This window comes from Ciconia boyciana, chromosome 4, assembly GCF_034638445.1.
Source record: "Ciconia boyciana chromosome 4, ASM3463844v1, whole genome shotgun sequence".
In the NCBI taxonomy this organism is placed as follows: domain Eukaryota; kingdom Metazoa; phylum Chordata; class Aves; order Ciconiiformes; family Ciconiidae; genus Ciconia; species Ciconia boyciana.
In genome coordinates, this window is record NC_132937.1 from 21999975 (window position 1) to 22016750 (window position 16776).

Consider the following 16776-nt stretch of genomic DNA (forward strand, 5'->3'; position numbering starts at 1 on the left):
CATGTTCCAGCAGAGCTGTGCTAGGATTCAGGAGAGCCTGTAGTTTAGTTTACTAATTTTTTGGTGCTTCCTGAATGTTCAGATCAAAAAGCAAAAAACAAAACCAAGCATGAAAAAAAAAAAATCAGGTTCAGGCTTCTGTTTCAGACTGTCCTGGCTCTTCTCTGTGCTCTGCCAAACTAGGTGTTTGTTACGGTGGTAGATTAGCAAATGGAAGCAAGCCTAGGTCCCTGATGGTCTAGTGTAAGATAGTTATAAAAACTATCCAGTTTTACAACCAGTTTTACAACCTTTTACAACCAGTGTAGGTCTAGTGTAGTATCTACCTCTTACCAAAGAATATTCCAGATCAAAATTTCTTTAAGCTAAGTTGTTTCTGCCACTGTTGGATCCTGTATTTTGATTTCTATGAACATAAAGGTATCCAGAGTCTTGCAGCTCTGCTTTTCTTTTCTCCAGAATGTGATGATTTTTTTTGGTAGATTTTTACACAGGGAGATGATTGAATAATTTTTTCGGGTCACAGACAGGTCTAGCCCTACCCGGGTCTGCCCAGTGTCTCAGAGACCAAATTTGTCTGATTAAGCAGAGTAGGTTTCTGTGTTGTAGTAGTCACTTTAGCATTAGTACCAAGGCTTGCTGAAGTCTTACTCCCCAAGAATTTTCACCTAGATCCACCGACCGTGCACTGAACCTTTGCTTGGCTACATGAAGGAAGGCCCCTGAAACTGGTGCAAACCAGAAAGATGAGGAGGCTTCAACCTTAGCAGAAGCTGCAACCTTAGAGATAAGAGAAGAATCGGCCTGCCTATAGACAATGAAAGGGCCCAATGAAGAACGGGGAGACCCCAGACCCTGATACTACTGTTGGTCCGAACTGTCTCCTGAGGGGAGGGGAATTTAGATTGTAAGGGTATAATTGCCCAGGGGTTTCTTTGTTCTGGGTCCCTCTCCGGAGGCACCCAGCTTGAGCTGTTTTCACCACTGTACCAATAAATTCGTCTGGCGCACGTCGTATCAGAGACTCTGCTTCGGGAAACCTAGGGTCGAGCCAGAGGGGAGAGGAAGTGCCTGAGAGTGAGCGTGTGCATGAGCGAGGAGTGGAAAAGGGGCACCCGTCAGCTCAGGGGAGCTGCCGCTGCGAAGGGACGCTGGTCCTAGCAGTTAAAACTGGGGTGGTGTGTGTGCCACTCCCTGAATGGTGTGTGAGTGCTCAGGCAGCAGCTTCTCCTTTAACACCTGGAAGACTAGCCCCTCATTCCTCCACCTGCAGGGTGGAGAAACGGTGTGCTCCAGCAGCACCATTGCACGTGCCCTCATCCACTTGGTTACCCTTTGGCTGTCAGTCCATACATACATAGACTTTACTGTCAGGCCCTTTCCTCAGAGCATGTGGCCATCACAGTGTAGAAGTCTCCACCACTGGCTGTCCTTTCTCATTTCCACTTTCTGGGACAGGTTGGTTGTGAAAATCAATGAAGAGTTTGTAGATGAAAACACCAGCAAGACTTCCCAGAATCGGAGCTGTGAGTGGGACCCACCACCAGTGATGTCCAGCCCTAAAATGAAACACAGACGAGGAGCGGGTGAGCCAGATGAACCACTGCCCTGTCACTGCATGGCACAGGGTGAGGTGAGTTGAGCCTGCTGGGGACTGAGCTGTGTGAGCAGAGGTGTCTCATCCCACTTCACATACTGGGCCCTACAACTGGCTTAGACAAATTCTCTACCCACCCACATAACTGCTGGAGGGAGGGTCATTTTCCTCATCAGCCTGAGAAAGTAGCTCTGCACTGTCTGCAGGTCTCTTGTTCTCCTACAGAAATAGTCTGTATGATCCTGATGAGTATGACTGTCAGACAGACAGACATGCACACCTTTTCCCTCCCCATTTCCAATAGCATCTGCACCTCCTCTACCAAGGTCTCAAGGGTGTTTTCCGGAAATGTAATGAAAATGGGCAACTGGGACAGCAGACTCTGCTAATGCCCTCACCATGGGAAAAGCCATAGCATGGCATCATCTTACTAGATAGGGGAAGGCAGGGTTTCATCTCCAGATTCAGACATCTAAATTTAGGAGAGCTATACAGCAATCCAGCTGTAAGTACCTGCTTTCAAGTGAGCTGAATCGCTCTATGGCTCTCCAGTCACTGTAATAACCAGCTAGATCTCCAGCTGACAGGTAGCCAGCTTGGTCCCCAAATTGAGGTATCTGAATGTCAAGATGAATCCCATGCTGGAGAATTAGCGTACCCTAAATTTTGTGTACATAATGCACAGGGCTCCTCTATGCACAACCCTTGCTCTCTGAGAATGGAGAACGCACTCTTGCAGCAATACCATCATTTGGTCCAAAGTAAAAGGCTTCATGACCATTTTATCTTGGGCTTATCTCCTCTCCTTGCGAGCTGAGCAGTGTAAAAGCAAAACGGGTCACTCACATGAAGACGTCCATTCCCCAGCCAGCAATTGCCATGAAGACCCTGGGGGGCAGGTCCCGTGAGGGGTTTATGGCGTAGCCTGTGTTCATCCCCATCCCCAGGCCAATGCCCAGGACCAGGATACCCGTGAGCAGGGCCTGCGTGCCTTTCAGGGCTCCGTTGTTTTTCTCGTCGTGGATGATCAGAATGCCCAGGAGCAGCATCACTGTCTCCGTAAACTGCAGGAGCAGGAAAGGGGGAACAGGTCAGGAGAGAGAATGGAGAAGACAGAAGGATCCTGCTCAGCAGAGAGGAAGAGACTTCCCAGAATGGAAGAGCAGGTGGGATTCATGGTCTGATCAAGTCAGGTAGGACCCCAATGTTATTCCCTCCCCACAGGTGGACTGAAGAAAAGTCTTAACTCATTTCCCAGCAAAAATGTCTCTACCTCATCACCAAAAATGCTCTAGGACTGATATGAACTTCTCAGTACTGTCCTGTCCCTCCACCTTTCAAGTTAGGGACATGGGTTATTTTAAGTACATTTCGTCTAACAGAGGCAGAGCCATAACAAACTGCTAACGAGACAAATCTGATCTTCCCTAGAGAAAGTGATGTTTTATATAGCCTGTTGCATTAGCTCTTTCAGGACTAAAAGCAGATACCAGATTCTCATCTGAGAAACTGAATCTCCCATCTGTGACAGTACATAACTGGCATTTGTAGATCTGCAGTGCCCAAGATGTCAGGAACTGAGGTTTGAATAGAGGTGATGACTCCTGTCTCTTTCTGCTTCAGAAAATGAAGTTGGAGAGCCCTGGACTGCTTGCAGAGACGCCAGCAAAAGCAGAAACTCTGCAGCTCTTGGCAACGCACTGTCACTGTCATTTACTTTCTTGTGCAACAAGGACACTGCATGCTCCCCAGGAGGCTGAGTGGCCAGGTCCCCACCTGTAGGTTCTCCAGCTCTCACCATCCTTCTCATCATGCCCAGGCAAGAGTTTTGTCAGCTCAGAGACAAAAGCACAGGCTTCCTCAGATTTGAATTGGAAGTGAATCTTCCTTCTCCAGTGCCCCAGTGCTCCATGTCCCCTTCCTATTTCTGGGCATCTGGACATTGTGTTGTATGCTGGGAATCAACTGTACACAGTCTAAATTGGACTGTTCAAACCCTAGAGGTTCAACCCAGACAGGCTGTGTTCACGTGAAGACAGTTCCAGGCCCTCTGTGCCAGTGAGGGGCAGCCAGCAGAGCTGCCTGGGAGCATGGAGCGGGTGTAGGATCCAAAAAGGGGAAGAACAGTTCAGGGAACTGCCCAGAGCCCAAAGGAGATAGTTCCTGATATAACTCAGCTTCTCACTTCCCACTGCTTGGGCTGCATGCAGGGAAGGTGTTTGGAGGGCACTCGGACCAAGCAGCCTTCAGGTGTTACCTTTTAGGCTTGCTCAGCCACCAAGGTGCCTTGGATCCTACCTGTCAGGCACCTGCCTGGATGGTGGGCTCCTTGGAGTAGAGGTTGTGATTGTGTCTGCGTGTGTAGGGCTGCGAGTCCCCTGTAGCAGACCTGCAGTAGCACCTGTTACCACCTACCTTCTCCTAGCACACCACAGCAGTCCCCACTGACCTCTGTGAAGAAGCCTCCCAGCAAGGATACATAGGGAGCAGGGTAAGTGGAGAAGATCGATGCCGTGGCAGTTGGTCCTGTCACTGTAAAGTTCCCCTTGGTGTAGTTGTACAGAGCATCTATGAGAAATGGGAATTATGGGATTTAGCGTAGAGTTCATCCCACATGGCATGTACGCAAGTCTACCCATTGCAGCCAGCACAGACACCAAGGGGAAGAGAGGCAATGGGAGATATGATGGAGGTGACACACCCCTCACAGGGCATGATCTCACTGATATCTGTTACCCACAGACTTTGGTTTGCAGTTGCTTCCTTACACCTACCAGCTCCCTGCCCCTGCTCCAGGAGCCTGGGGCAGGCTGAATGCTCTGGATGCACTGGAGGCCTCCATCCCTCTGCCCCTCGGAGACTGAGACATGCTGGAGCCAATGGGTGGTAGGTCCTCTGCTCACAACTCAAAACCACAGATGACTGTAGTCCTGTTTTCCACAGACCAGCAGAGTCTCCCAGAGCTCCAGCTGTACCTAATACATGGTAGTCCATCTAACTCAAGCCCTTACAGGCCCTGGAAACAAAATGCTGACAAAATGCAGCTACTGGCCTTGAGGTTTTGGCAGTGGGAATGCCCTGAGCAAAAGGAGCTGTGTTCTCCAGGAACTGCACATCCTTCCCAGAGATATCTGGGCCCTGCTCTGGCCTTGAGCTATGAAGGTCTGTCCCACAAGCCAGGAGCTCGCCCTCCTCACCCAGACATCATGCTGGGTACTGTAAAAGGAAATATTTTTGACGAACTGTGAGTTAAGACTGAAATGGTGCCCATAGCAACCCCTGTGATAAAGACACAACCATACCATAGTAGAGGCCAAAGATGGTGGCTGCTGCCATAAAGGAGCCCAGGAACTGGCTGATGAGATAAGCTGGGAGCTTTCTCCAGGGGAGGTTTCCTAAAATGCAGTGTGTGAGGGTGATGGCAGCATTCAGATGAGCTCCTGCAAAATGACAGCAAAAGAGAATGGCCTTGACCCCAATGCAGCTGTTCTGGAGCAAGCCCCACGCCCCGCAGTGACCGCCCAGACCTTCCTCCAGAGCACCAAGACCCTCCCAGGGCAGGCTCTTCCTCCTGCACAGACTCAAAACCGGCCCGTTTTTCCCTGGGCAGCTGAATGATTCAGGGCAGAGAGCTCCTAGCTTTAGTCCTCTAAAAATTAGACAACCTCTGCTTTACTCCCTGTAGACCACAGGCTGCCTCGGTCACCTCACCTGTCAGAGACACCTCTCGTGGCATGGCGTGAGTCTCCCTCTGCATGAGTTTCTCTCTATGCAACTTAAAGGGAGCCCAGAACTTAAGACTCATCACCCACCTTTTATATGGCTGCAGGTAGATGAGGCAAATCTTATACCAAACAATCGCAAGGCCTTCTGAAAACATCTGATAGATAAGGAGGGCCTCATCCTGGTAGAGCTGAGCACCCCAGCTGATGGGAGCTGCGGGCGCATAGCACAGCTTGCAGGCAAGGCACGAGGCACCGGGGAAGCAAGCTGCAAAATCAACCACTGATGCCCCATATCTTCATGTCTGCAAAGCAAATCCTACAAAAGGCTGTCGGCAGGGACTCAGATTAGCTCTTTGATGTCACTGCATTGAGAAGGGGTTACCAGGATGGTCAATCCTGGCCAGACCATGGTTGCTCCCACTAGTGTGGAGCAGACCCTGTCCTTCCCTCACAGAGTTTGTAATCTTGGATTGCATTTCCGTACATATTTTAGTATGTGTCTTTCATAGAGTGCAACATCAGTTTTCCCTGTTTTGAGGGGATACTTTCTGTGGAGGAGGTTGGTATCATAATGGTGCTTTTGGAGAAAGACTAAGTGGATCCAGGGCTGGTGCCCTTGGTGCAAACCACGTTTGTTCTCCAGGCCTCATCCCCCCACGACTCCAAAGGAAATATTTGCTTTTTCCTGCCTAGGAGGTGTAAACTTTGGGGGTTAGTAAATGCTCCAACCTTAGTGGCCTTTTCCTACTCCAGACTCAGAAAGGGGTAAGAGCCAGACACATGTCATCTCATCAAAGTACAGGACAGAGTGAAGTGAATGTACTGCCTGCTACAGCCCCACAACCACAACTGAAATGGAGGGAGACCCCTTTTTCTTTGATCCTCTAATCCTTTGCAGGCATGACCAGCCATTTCAGAGATCACAAGAAACATCTTGTGACACAAATGAAGCCAAATCACAATGCCAAGAAGCCCTGAAGCTGGCTCCAGAGCCAGCCTGTTGCTGGCTGAGCTGAGACCCTTCCTCCCATCTCCCAGCCCTCAGCAGATCAGCCTTATCTCAAATGTCACCTGGGACTGCAGGGACCTACTTTTCTCAGCCTGCTTTCCCCAGGATGTCTCCACCAGCTCCAAAAGGACAGGGACACTGAGAACTGACTGCTTGCGTGGAAAAATTTTCCTTTCCAAGCCAGCCCCAGCCTTGGACATTTCTCTGCTCCAACAGTTCAAGAGCAAGGACTTGCTTTAATTTTCTGCCCACTAGAGCCCTTAATCTCTTCTCTTGGTGCAAATTAATGCAGAAATTGCACAAGGCAAAGGTAATGCTCTGTCATGTGAGAGATACAACTCCATGGCCCTGAAACACCACCTCCTGATTTCGCGCGGGGCGTGTGCGCATGGGTGTGGATGATAAGGAGAAATTTGCATACCATTCCTTGTTGCAACATCAGCAGTAAGCTCTCCTTTGCAATAAATTATTTACTTCCCCATAGGTCAGACTGGCAGCATGTTTTCAGAGCTCCTTGTCTCCTTGGGCCATGATGGCATATCCCAAGTGCCTAACAGGGGCACTGCTGAAACCTGGCTCCGCTGACCGCAACAGGAGGGGATGGCTGAACCTCTGCCATTCTCCCTGTCCCGCTTGCCCCTGTCTCAGCTCAGGACATGCGTTTGAGATCAGCATACTGCAGGTATGCTGTGCCTGCTTCATCCCCTGCTTCTCCTGACCTTGCCGTGCTATCATGACTCCTTGGCTTGACTTCAGACCTGCCTCTCCCCTGCGGACTTGGCTGTGATCACTGGGTCACAAGGCTGACCCTGGTTACGGTCACCAGACCTGCTCTGCTCTTTTTGCTTGGGGACCCTAGGACTGCCTTTTTTTCTGGTGAGGGCACTGCCCTGCCTTGCCATGCCGTCACCCACCCCTCCGCAGCCCACCCCTGCTGCCTCCGACGCATGTGGCCTTCATGGGACATCATAGAGATGTCCTATGCTCAAGTGTCCTGCTCACCAGAGATTCCTCCGGCCGCATGGATGCCCAAGGTAACACCAATGCCAAATCCCAAATTGATGCTCAGATGCTGCCCAAAGTCTCCTCTTCCTAATACCACTTGTGCCACAGAAGACAAGCCAAAGACCTAGTGCATGCAAAAAGAAAGAGAGAAAGGAGTGTTAAAAGTAGGATTATTGCTGTGGTGGACTGAGCTTCTTTGCTACTTTTTCTGCAATACTAATAAACTCACAAAGACAGGAAGAATCTGAGGTGCCCACAGTCAGGAGATGAAGTGAGAATGACCCTCCTCTTCAAAAATTGAATGGCTAACTGGATTATTCCTCATTGGTGACCATCACACCAAAGCAGACATTCTGGGCTGGGTTGGGTACAAGGGAGACAAACCCCAGACACCCGCACCGAGGTCCCCGGCTCGGTTGGGACCACTCACACAGCTGCAGTAAGGGCCTCTGTGCCTGAAGCCAGGGACACAAGCCAGGGGAGCATCACCGCAGACCGCCCAGAGGCGGCATTCAAGCCAGATGGAAGGAGAGTGGGCAAATTCTTGTAGTCTTTCTTTTCCTGGTGTGCAATTTATTGACTGAAAATGTATTTTGGGTAGCACATTGCTATTTGCCAAACTCAACTCTAATTTTGGCAACTTATTGCGGAAAAAAACAAAGAAGGAAATTCTGGTTTGACTTTTCCTTTCAACACATATACTTTCAGTTTGAAAACACCAAAATTTCAATACATTTTAGTGAATAAAGGTGAATCGGGAAAAAGTAAACAGAAAAGTGAAAAGAAAAAGTAAAAAGAAAAGTAAACACTCTCCAGCCGGAAAAGGCATATTCAAGAAATTGCTCTGGCCTGAAAGTAAATTCTATTTCACTTTTTTAATGTGGTCAGAGGGTGGAAAAAATCAGTTCTTTGCACAGCTCTTACACTGAAATCTGGAGAAGGACAGAGCTTCTCTTGAGGTCTCTGCCTCGCAAACCACTTAGGGCTTGGAGAGTGTATCCTGTTCCTTGGACTGCACGGATGTTTATACAGGGTGACACATCCCTCCAAGACAAAAAAGTCAGTATGTTCTCCAGCATCTAAACTTCTGCTCTGGCCTGTCCTGTTTTGCCTGGGATCTTTACTGGCTGCTCTGCCTAGATCCAAATTTTATCTATCTCATGTGTCTGCTCTCCCTCTTCCCTTTCAGACATCACCAAAATCCCCCGTTCCCCAGAGACACTGTTCTTATCTTTCTTGTATACACAGACCAGAGCCTGTGCTCTGCACAGAGCTACAGCCGGCATGGTGTTAGCCCTTCTCTCTGCCTCAGCAAAAGCCCCAAAAAGCAGTGTCTGGGATGTCCCCCAGCATCTGCAATGCCCTTATAAAAACTTTGCCTACTCATGTCTGAGCTTTTCCAAAGCCACATCCAAGAGAAGCCAAGTGCATAAAGCACAGGTTTTGCAGAACTGCACGCAGGTGCAGAGATGGGGGGGGCCCAGGGCAGGAGACATGGCTGTTGCAGCTGAACAGCACTATCCTCAAAAAACACAGGACAGGACAGAGAATCTGTTTTTCAGCACAGATCCAAACCTCTGGTCTCTTCCTCTATTCTCACAGTCCCAAAATAGCCTTTTTTTTTTTCCTACCTCCCTACTTGTGCTGTTTACTCCCACTGCCTGGTTCCTTCCTTTATGAACTTTGCCTGTCTGTCAAAGCAAGAGGCCTTGGCTGAGCGCTATCATCCAAATAACAGCCATACAGGCATCCTGGAGATGCATTCAGCGCATTCCCAGTTGCAGTAAGGGCCAGGGGGCTGCTAAAAAGTTGGATGCTGGATGCTACATTTGGATGCTGAATGCTGTTTGCGGCCAGCCCTTGATGGGGGTCTGGGTGCAATGCCCCTACTCCTACTCTATTCCCTCATGGGGATCAGTGAGGGAAGAGCCAATGTGAGCTGCAGGCTCCAAAATCTGCCTTGGACTGTCAGAGTGCAGAGAAAAGTCTCCTTCTCATGCTGCTTCCCAGAGACAGCCCTGGCAGGACACCCCTGAACTTGATCTTTATCACCTGGAAACTTCCACCACCAAAACACAAAGGGAAGGGGAAAGGAAAATGGTTTGCTCAACTCCCGCTGAGGACTCACAGATGTCTGTACTCTGACTTCCAATGCGTGCAAAACTACCTGTGTAGTAAGGAGTGAACTTCAAGGAGTTGGATGTGCAATAAGATGTGATAAAAAGCAAGCCCTTGAAAATAAGCACCTTTATCTGTACAGACAGCTGTGTCAAAAGGTCCCCGTGCTTACAGAAATCTTATCTTCCTCTTGTGCAAATCTCCAAGTACAAGTTATTTGGATAATCCCCAGCCCTTCCATGCCAGCCTTGGTCCAGTCCAAAGCATCTCTCTCAGCCCAGCAGCGCTTGCAAGCTAAGTCCAGATGTAGCAAGTTGGCACAGACAGCTACTGGGCCTTTTCAGAGGGAGGATCTCATTTTGCTATGTTGGTCCAATACACAAAGGCTCTCATCCTGGTGGGCACCTCACCCCCCACCAGGGATCAATTCTGACTGCAAAGCCTTCCTCACCCTCTCCCCAAACACCTCTGAAGCAGCCCAAGAGCTCAAAACCACTTCACTTTTTCTGTGTGAAATAGATTCCTCAGGCAAGTGGGAGTTTCTGTATGGTTTGAATAAGCACTATTCATTTGCCAGCATAAGAAAACCAAAAGCGAAATCCTGGCATGCTTTACACCCAGTAATTATTTTTCTTAATGGTGGATTGTGGCTCCAGAGAGTTTCACAGGCGTTCATTACCCTGGCAACCCCAAGAGGAAGATGGATGAATGCTGTTCTCATTTCGCAGAGGCTGTCAGCGGTAGAGGACTCAGGGTATGCTCCCCAAACCTGTGCAGGACCCCCCAGCCACACCATTGCCTCTGGCACAGCAGGAAGAAAAGCCTCAATTCACTGCATGGGATCTTTCAGGGGGTTTGGCACAAGCATTGCGTTGCCCCATCTGACCAGACACTGCTCTTTGGTTTCATTCCCAGACTCTTCCTCATTTTTCTCCTAGAAGATAACTGAAACAGTGGCTCATCCCCACCTGCTTCACCCTCTCCCAGCACCCACCTCCCACCAGCCACATTGCTTTTTCCTCCAGAAGGTTTTTGACAGATGGTCTACCCGATGGGAAGCTGCCACCCCACCAGAGCAGAGGGGTGAGCAGTAGCAACCAGCTGCTGAGCATCCCTGAGGACATGGTAGGAAACCACTGGCCTTACAAATTGCTGCTGCAAACGCTTACCCTCTCACCCGCCCTGCATGCACACACACACATGCGCCTGCACAGACACACACGTCTGGGCTCGTCTCCTCCTTACCATGAGGATGAACATCCCCAGCGCTTCTGCCAACAGCTCCCTGATGGTGCCACTACGAATCGTGAGCACCTTCTGAATCTTCTCCAGCATTTTGCTCTCCGGCTCCAGCCTGCAGCCATGGGAGCTCCTGTTGTGACAGCACACTTCATTGCGCTGAGCTAAGTTACCCTTTGAGACTTGGCACCCTCCCTTCACCCCCAGACACCTTAATTCATTTGGTTAACGATGAACAAGCCAATAAAGTAGCAGCTAGCTTCAAAGTCTTCCCACACACACGCCATCCTTTTAAAACTATATGGTAAGGATGCAATATTTCTGCTACCGGGGCATTGCAAATGTTGTGCCTCTGCCCAGGAGCAGCCTATCTCCAGAGCGATGAGGCTATAAATAGCTTTGGTGTGCTCCTAAAGCCTGTTTTTCTCTGTAGCCTTTTCCACAGGAACTGAACAGGAATTTTGACTCTGCTCTGCATTGTAACCCACTGGCTGGTGGTTTGGTGCCATTTCTTTTTAAGAGGTAGGATTAGGACCATTTGCCTGTGCTTTGCAGGACTATGTGGATGCCCAGCCTGCGGTGAGGATACTCTGCCTGGAGCTGGTGTGCACCGCTGTCTGCAACCAGGAAGAGCCCAATGCCTTGAGTGTTGCTTCAGGTTGAATATTTGCTCTCGCTAAGTGCACCTGTGTCGGCAGCTCCCATCACACTAGTGGAGAGCCTCCCTGCCACCCTCCCGGTCTGTCCTCTCATGTGGGGCAAGGAGAGACCAGTCTCGGCAGCGGTCCCCAGAGATCTTCAATCTCATCTGGCTGCCAGAGCAGAGTCCTCACTGTCCTGATTCCTCCTCCATCTCCTGATTCCCTCCACTTATCTCCCTGCTCACCTGGTGAGCTCACCTGGTGAGCAGTGCTTTTACCTCTCCACTGTGAAAAGGTTTTTAATATCTTTGCTTAATCACTGAAAAACTTAAACCCACTGAACACTCAAGACCTTTTTCTGTGAGCCTTGTCTGGGTCTTTGATGGTTTTCTTCACCTTCCTCTCAGCCTGCTGCAGCTTCTCAGTGAGGCTCTGGAGGGGACACAGTGTGCAGCTCTGGGGAGGTGACCTTACCAGCAGCTGCCTCGATGGGGACATAGTGCTCTGCTCACACTGCCCCTGGTGTTGCCTCCCTCTGCAATACTGCGTTGCAAAAGTTCATGAGCTTTTCTTTCACCCACAGAACACTGAGCAACTGTGTGGAAGAACCTGGGAAGCTGATTCTCCTCTCTGCTCCATAGATTATTGTCTATCTTGTGGCAGGGAAGGGTTTTATGGACTGTTGTAAGCCCTCCTCCAGCAACAGATTAGCTATTGACCTCAGTGAACGCCTGGCTAAATATGCAGTAATTTACTAGTCTGTCTCTGATACTAAGGACCATCTAATCATGACAGATGATAATCACGCTGCTGGCAAGGGTGTTCCTGCAGCATATTTCTAGGTGGGAAGGTCCTTTGTCCTATGAGTCTGTGAGCTATGCTGTGGACAGAAAAAGTGGCCAATAAATCTTTCCAGGTCACTTCATTCTCTGCCATGCAAATGTTTACTGGTGGAGCACACAAACACAGGCCCTGGAGCACCAGGTCAGGGTGGTGACAAGACCCTCAAGTTTCTTCTGGACATGGTAATTCCCAGCTGACATGTAAAGCTGCGGTCCTGGCATCAGCGTGTGTTGGAGATCTCACAGCCTGTCTCAGATGGACGAGGTGTGAGTAGGTCAGTATCCCCCACAACTGGACCTACAACTTCATTTTTCACTCCTAGATCTCAGGGAGCCTTCCAAGTGGATTCCTCCCTTGTGGGCAAACAAGAAAGCTGGTCTGTCTCTGAAAGGCTTTGTCTCCTGCGTTCAAGCATTAACTATAGGCATCTCCATATTCTAATTTGGGCTGAAAAATGGACAGGTATTTTCTGGGAACACTGGGCTCCCATGGACTTGCAGTCTTCTCAGGGAAAAAGGCAATCCCAGTTTGCAATAGAAATCTTTGGTTTGGTGATAATATTTGCAGCATAATCCCTGATATTAACACCAAATTCCCTAAAACACCAGCATGCTTCTAGGATGGCATCATGGGTCACTGGATGTGCCTCTTGCGCTCCTCGTCCTTTTACACAGATCATTCCACAAGATGGCACTGAGACATTAATTTCTCCCTTAAAAGTGTTCAGATGGGTTCCTGTGTTGACTGCGGAAAATGTGAGAACCCTTCAATTTTAGGGTTCCTCCAGGCATTTTTATACATTAAAGAAAGTTGATCTGCCAATATTCAAGGAGTGTAACAACAACAAAAAACATCTTTCTATGAGTCCTATAGGGCAGAGCACCACTGCTCTGACAGCACACAAAACTGAAATGTGTCAGCCTGTGCCTGTCACCCTCCACTTCATACTCAGCAGGGAAACACAGGCAGCTCCAAAGGGCAGTTCATCCCCACCTAAAATAAGCGTCTGAGGCCAGACCTATGAGTCACACTCCATGCTGGCAGTTTCCCTCCAGTGTCTGCACCAGGACGTGGGGTGATGGGGTGATGGGCTCCAGCGTGCACACCCACGTGGAGGTATCTGCTGCCAGGTGAGCTGGACTGCCCTTCCTCCCTGCATCCAGATGTGGTGATCTTGAGCAAGCACAACCAACCATGTGAGTCAGAAAAGGGCTGGAGCACAAAGATCTGCCAGTTGCCCAACGTGACCAGCTGTGCTGGTTCTGGCTGGGATAGAGTTAATTTTCTTCACAGTAGCTAGTATGGGGCTATGTTTTGGATTTGTGCTGAAAACTGTTGATAACACAGGGATGTTTTCATTACTGCTGAGCAGTGCTTACACAGAGTCAAGGCCTTTTCTGCTTCTCACACCACCCCACCAGTGAGCAGGCTTTTGCTTTACCTATTAAACTTTCTCTATCTCAACCCATGAGTTTTCTCACTTTTACCCTTCCAATTCTCTCCCCCGTCCCATCGTGGGGGGGAATGAGCAAGTGGCTGTGTGGGGCTTAGTTGCTGACTGGGGTTAAACCACAACACCCATTCACACTTGCATGGTTTCACTGCAGGGCTGACGAGGATCTCTGGGGTCACCAAATACAGTCCCCTACTAGCATAAGCAGCCACACCACATTCCTTTCGTGGCCAGGCCAGTCTCCATTTTAGGAGTAAGTGCTTTTTGCCCCAACTCCTCCTGCTGGAAGCCTGTTACCAGAACTTGCTGCTCAGGAGATTAGAGACTTTCTTCTAATTTCCAGCCAAATTCTTGAAGCCATTTGTTCATGTGCCAGCCCCATCACAGTCGTGAGTTAACTCATTTCTTACATGTGCTATCCCATAAAGTTTTCCTATAAAGTTCGTTAGAAGAGCTTTAGCTGCTCACACTTAGCTTTGCACTGTGTCCTGATGTTCACCTTGACTTGCTCACAGGTTGAAACTTCATTCAACATTGACCCTACAACAATTTTACCGTGTTTTCCACTGCACATTAAGGAACCACCTGCTAAACCAAACCCATTTCTTCCCTAAGGCAGGTGCGCTTTCAGCACTAGTAATAAAGGAAATTTTTTTTTCTTTTTTCTTTTTTTTCTTCTGGCACAGTCAAGGCCTACTAACTGCACTGGTGTTGATACCCATGGTACTGAAGACCCAGGGGAACAACCCCCCTGGGTCCTGCTAGAGCAGCCCTGGGAAGGATGAGTGCCCAGGGACTCCAGGGCAGTCATGCTTCTGCAAGGAATAACTTCTCTCATGCAGTTTGACAGTGGACATGTTTCCTCTGCACCCAGGAGCTCATTTATCTCTTAATTGCGCTAATCAACAGCTGGAATGTCACCACTCCATTAGCTTCAGCCCTGCTGGTGGAGCATTAACTTCTCCCCAGAGGCTGAGAGGAGCATGAGCAGATAGCACAGCAGAGGAGCTCCTCACCGTGGATGAGGACAGCTTGCACCTCCATCAGACCAAATGCAGATGGCACCAAGACATCCCCAGACCCCTTTAGGAAGCAAGGCCAGATCACAGAGACCAGTACAGCACTGGTATGACCTTAGCTGTCCAGGACAGACCCCACTTGATGTACTCTAGAGGACCCACACCCTGTGGTCTCACATCTAACGCTCATGGTCTATCTCCTCCTCTCCTTTACGGATGGCAGGCACTGAGCGAGTCACAGACACCCCAGATATTTGTCTCTCAGCAGATGGCTTTGCTCTCCGTACTGTTACCCAACTCCCCATTCCCAGGACACCATCCTCCACGGCCTTTCAGCTCACCCCCACACACCATCGCCCCTTGCCCTGAAGCTGGCCAAAGGCACATCACCCGCAGCTGCTCCTTTCCAGTGAAACCAGGCTAGCTCTTACCATGCTGGGCAGAAGTGGGAGCTGGAGGGACCGATTGAGGGATGTGGTGGCACAATGGTGGGATCCTGCTCCAGTGCACAGCCCTCCGCTTCACTCCCCGGGGGCATGGTGCCTCCCGCCCCAGACTGCTAAAGCTCACTCAGCCAGAGGTAATCCCGAGGCAGTGGTGTCAGCAGGAGGGGAATTACACAGCTTTTGTTACTCATAAGGGGGAGAGCAGGTCTGTCCAGGAAGGGGTCGCCTGGGGCGGCACTGGCCCTGTTGTTGGGCAACAGAGTGGAGGGTGCCTAGGCTCCCCCGGCTGGGGACCTACCCACCCCATGTTGGGCCACCCTCCCCTCCTGCCCTCCATTTGGCTTTCCAGACAGAATCGGGTCGTTTTTATACAGAGCAAAGTGTGATGGTTTTTGAGGCACCTTGCTGGTTTCCATCTGGGCAAAGCCCTGGAAAGTCTCCCCCATGCACGGGTATAGGGCATTTCACAGAGGGAGAAACAGAGGCACAGGGGCACCTCAGGTCCTGCAAGACACTTGGGGTACCTATGGGATTTCCACCGAGGTCCTGCCAGCTCCTCATCTGCTGTCATCCCCCATTCCCTGCCCCATCCCTGATCCGTGAGCATCTTGTTCTCCTGACCTACTGTCATGGCTTAACCCCAGCCAGCAACTAAGCACCACATAGCTGCTCACTCACTCCCCCGCAGTGGGATGGGGGAGAGAATCGGAAGAGTAAAAATGAGAAAACTCGTGGGTTGAGGTAAAGACAGTTTAATAAGTACAACAAAAACCATGCATGCAAGCAAAGCAAAGCAAGGAATTCCTTCACTCCTTCCCATGGGCAGGCAGGTGTTCAGCCATCTCCAGGACAGCAGGGCTCCATCACGTGTAGCGGTTACTTGGGAAGACCAAACGCCATCACTCCGAACGTCCCCCCTTCCTTCTTCTTCCCCCAGCTTTATATGCTGAGCATGATGTCATATGGTATGGAATATCCCTTTGGTCAGTTGGGGTCAGCTGTCCCAGCTGTGTCCCCTCCCAACTTCTTGTGCACCCCCAGCCTACTCACTGGTGGGGTGGGGTGAGAAGCAGAAAAGGCCTTGACTCTGTGTAAGCACTGCTCAGCAGTAACTAAAACACCTCTGTATTATCAACACTGTTTTCAGCACAAATCCAAAGCATAGCCCCATACTAGCTACTATGAAGAAAATTAACTCTACCCCAGCCAAAACCGGCACACCTGCTCAGGGCCAGGCTCCCACTGTACCCCTGTGTGTGGGAGCATCCCTCGCCTGTTCCAGGTCCCTGCTGCAGGGCTCCCCCAGACCCAGGTAGAGAGCAGTGGGCTCTGCGGGTGCAAACGCTCCCGCCAAGCTGTGAGCCGCCTGCTTGGGTCTGCTTTCAATCCACAGATAAGGCGAAAGCTGGGGGAACCACACCGCTCACAGGACATCGTCACCCTGGAGATAAGAGGAGCCAGGCTTTCTCCTGGAGGAATGTGAACACCCACGCTCTGAAAGGAGAGATTAAAGCGGAAAAGCTGCAGGCTGGGGGAGAGACACTGGGTGAGCTCAATGAGGTCCTGAAGTTGCAGAGTCTGATAGAGCCAGTATGCTGATCTGAACATTTCCCTGCCTATGACCGCACCCAAGAGACAGCACAGCATGGCAGTGTCCTCCCCTCAGGACACAACGAGTTCA

General features: G+C 50.1%; 1 protein-coding gene across 1 annotated transcript; it reads right to left on the minus strand.

Annotated features, from left to right (window-relative positions):
• Positions 1–1399: 1399 nt before the first annotated feature.
• LOC140650858 (aquaporin-7-like) lies at positions 1400–15187 on the minus strand. The gene is made up of 7 exons (XM_072859674.1): positions 15081–15187; positions 10700–10826; positions 7334–7460; positions 4900–5037; positions 4047–4165; positions 2444–2661; positions 1400–1559 (listed from the first exon to the last, which is right to left on the minus strand). The coding sequence occupies exons 1-7, from the start codon at positions 15185–15187 to the stop codon at positions 1400–1402; spliced, it is 996 nt and encodes a 331-aa protein (XP_072715775.1).
• Between the last annotated feature and the right edge of the window lie 1589 nt (positions 15188–16776).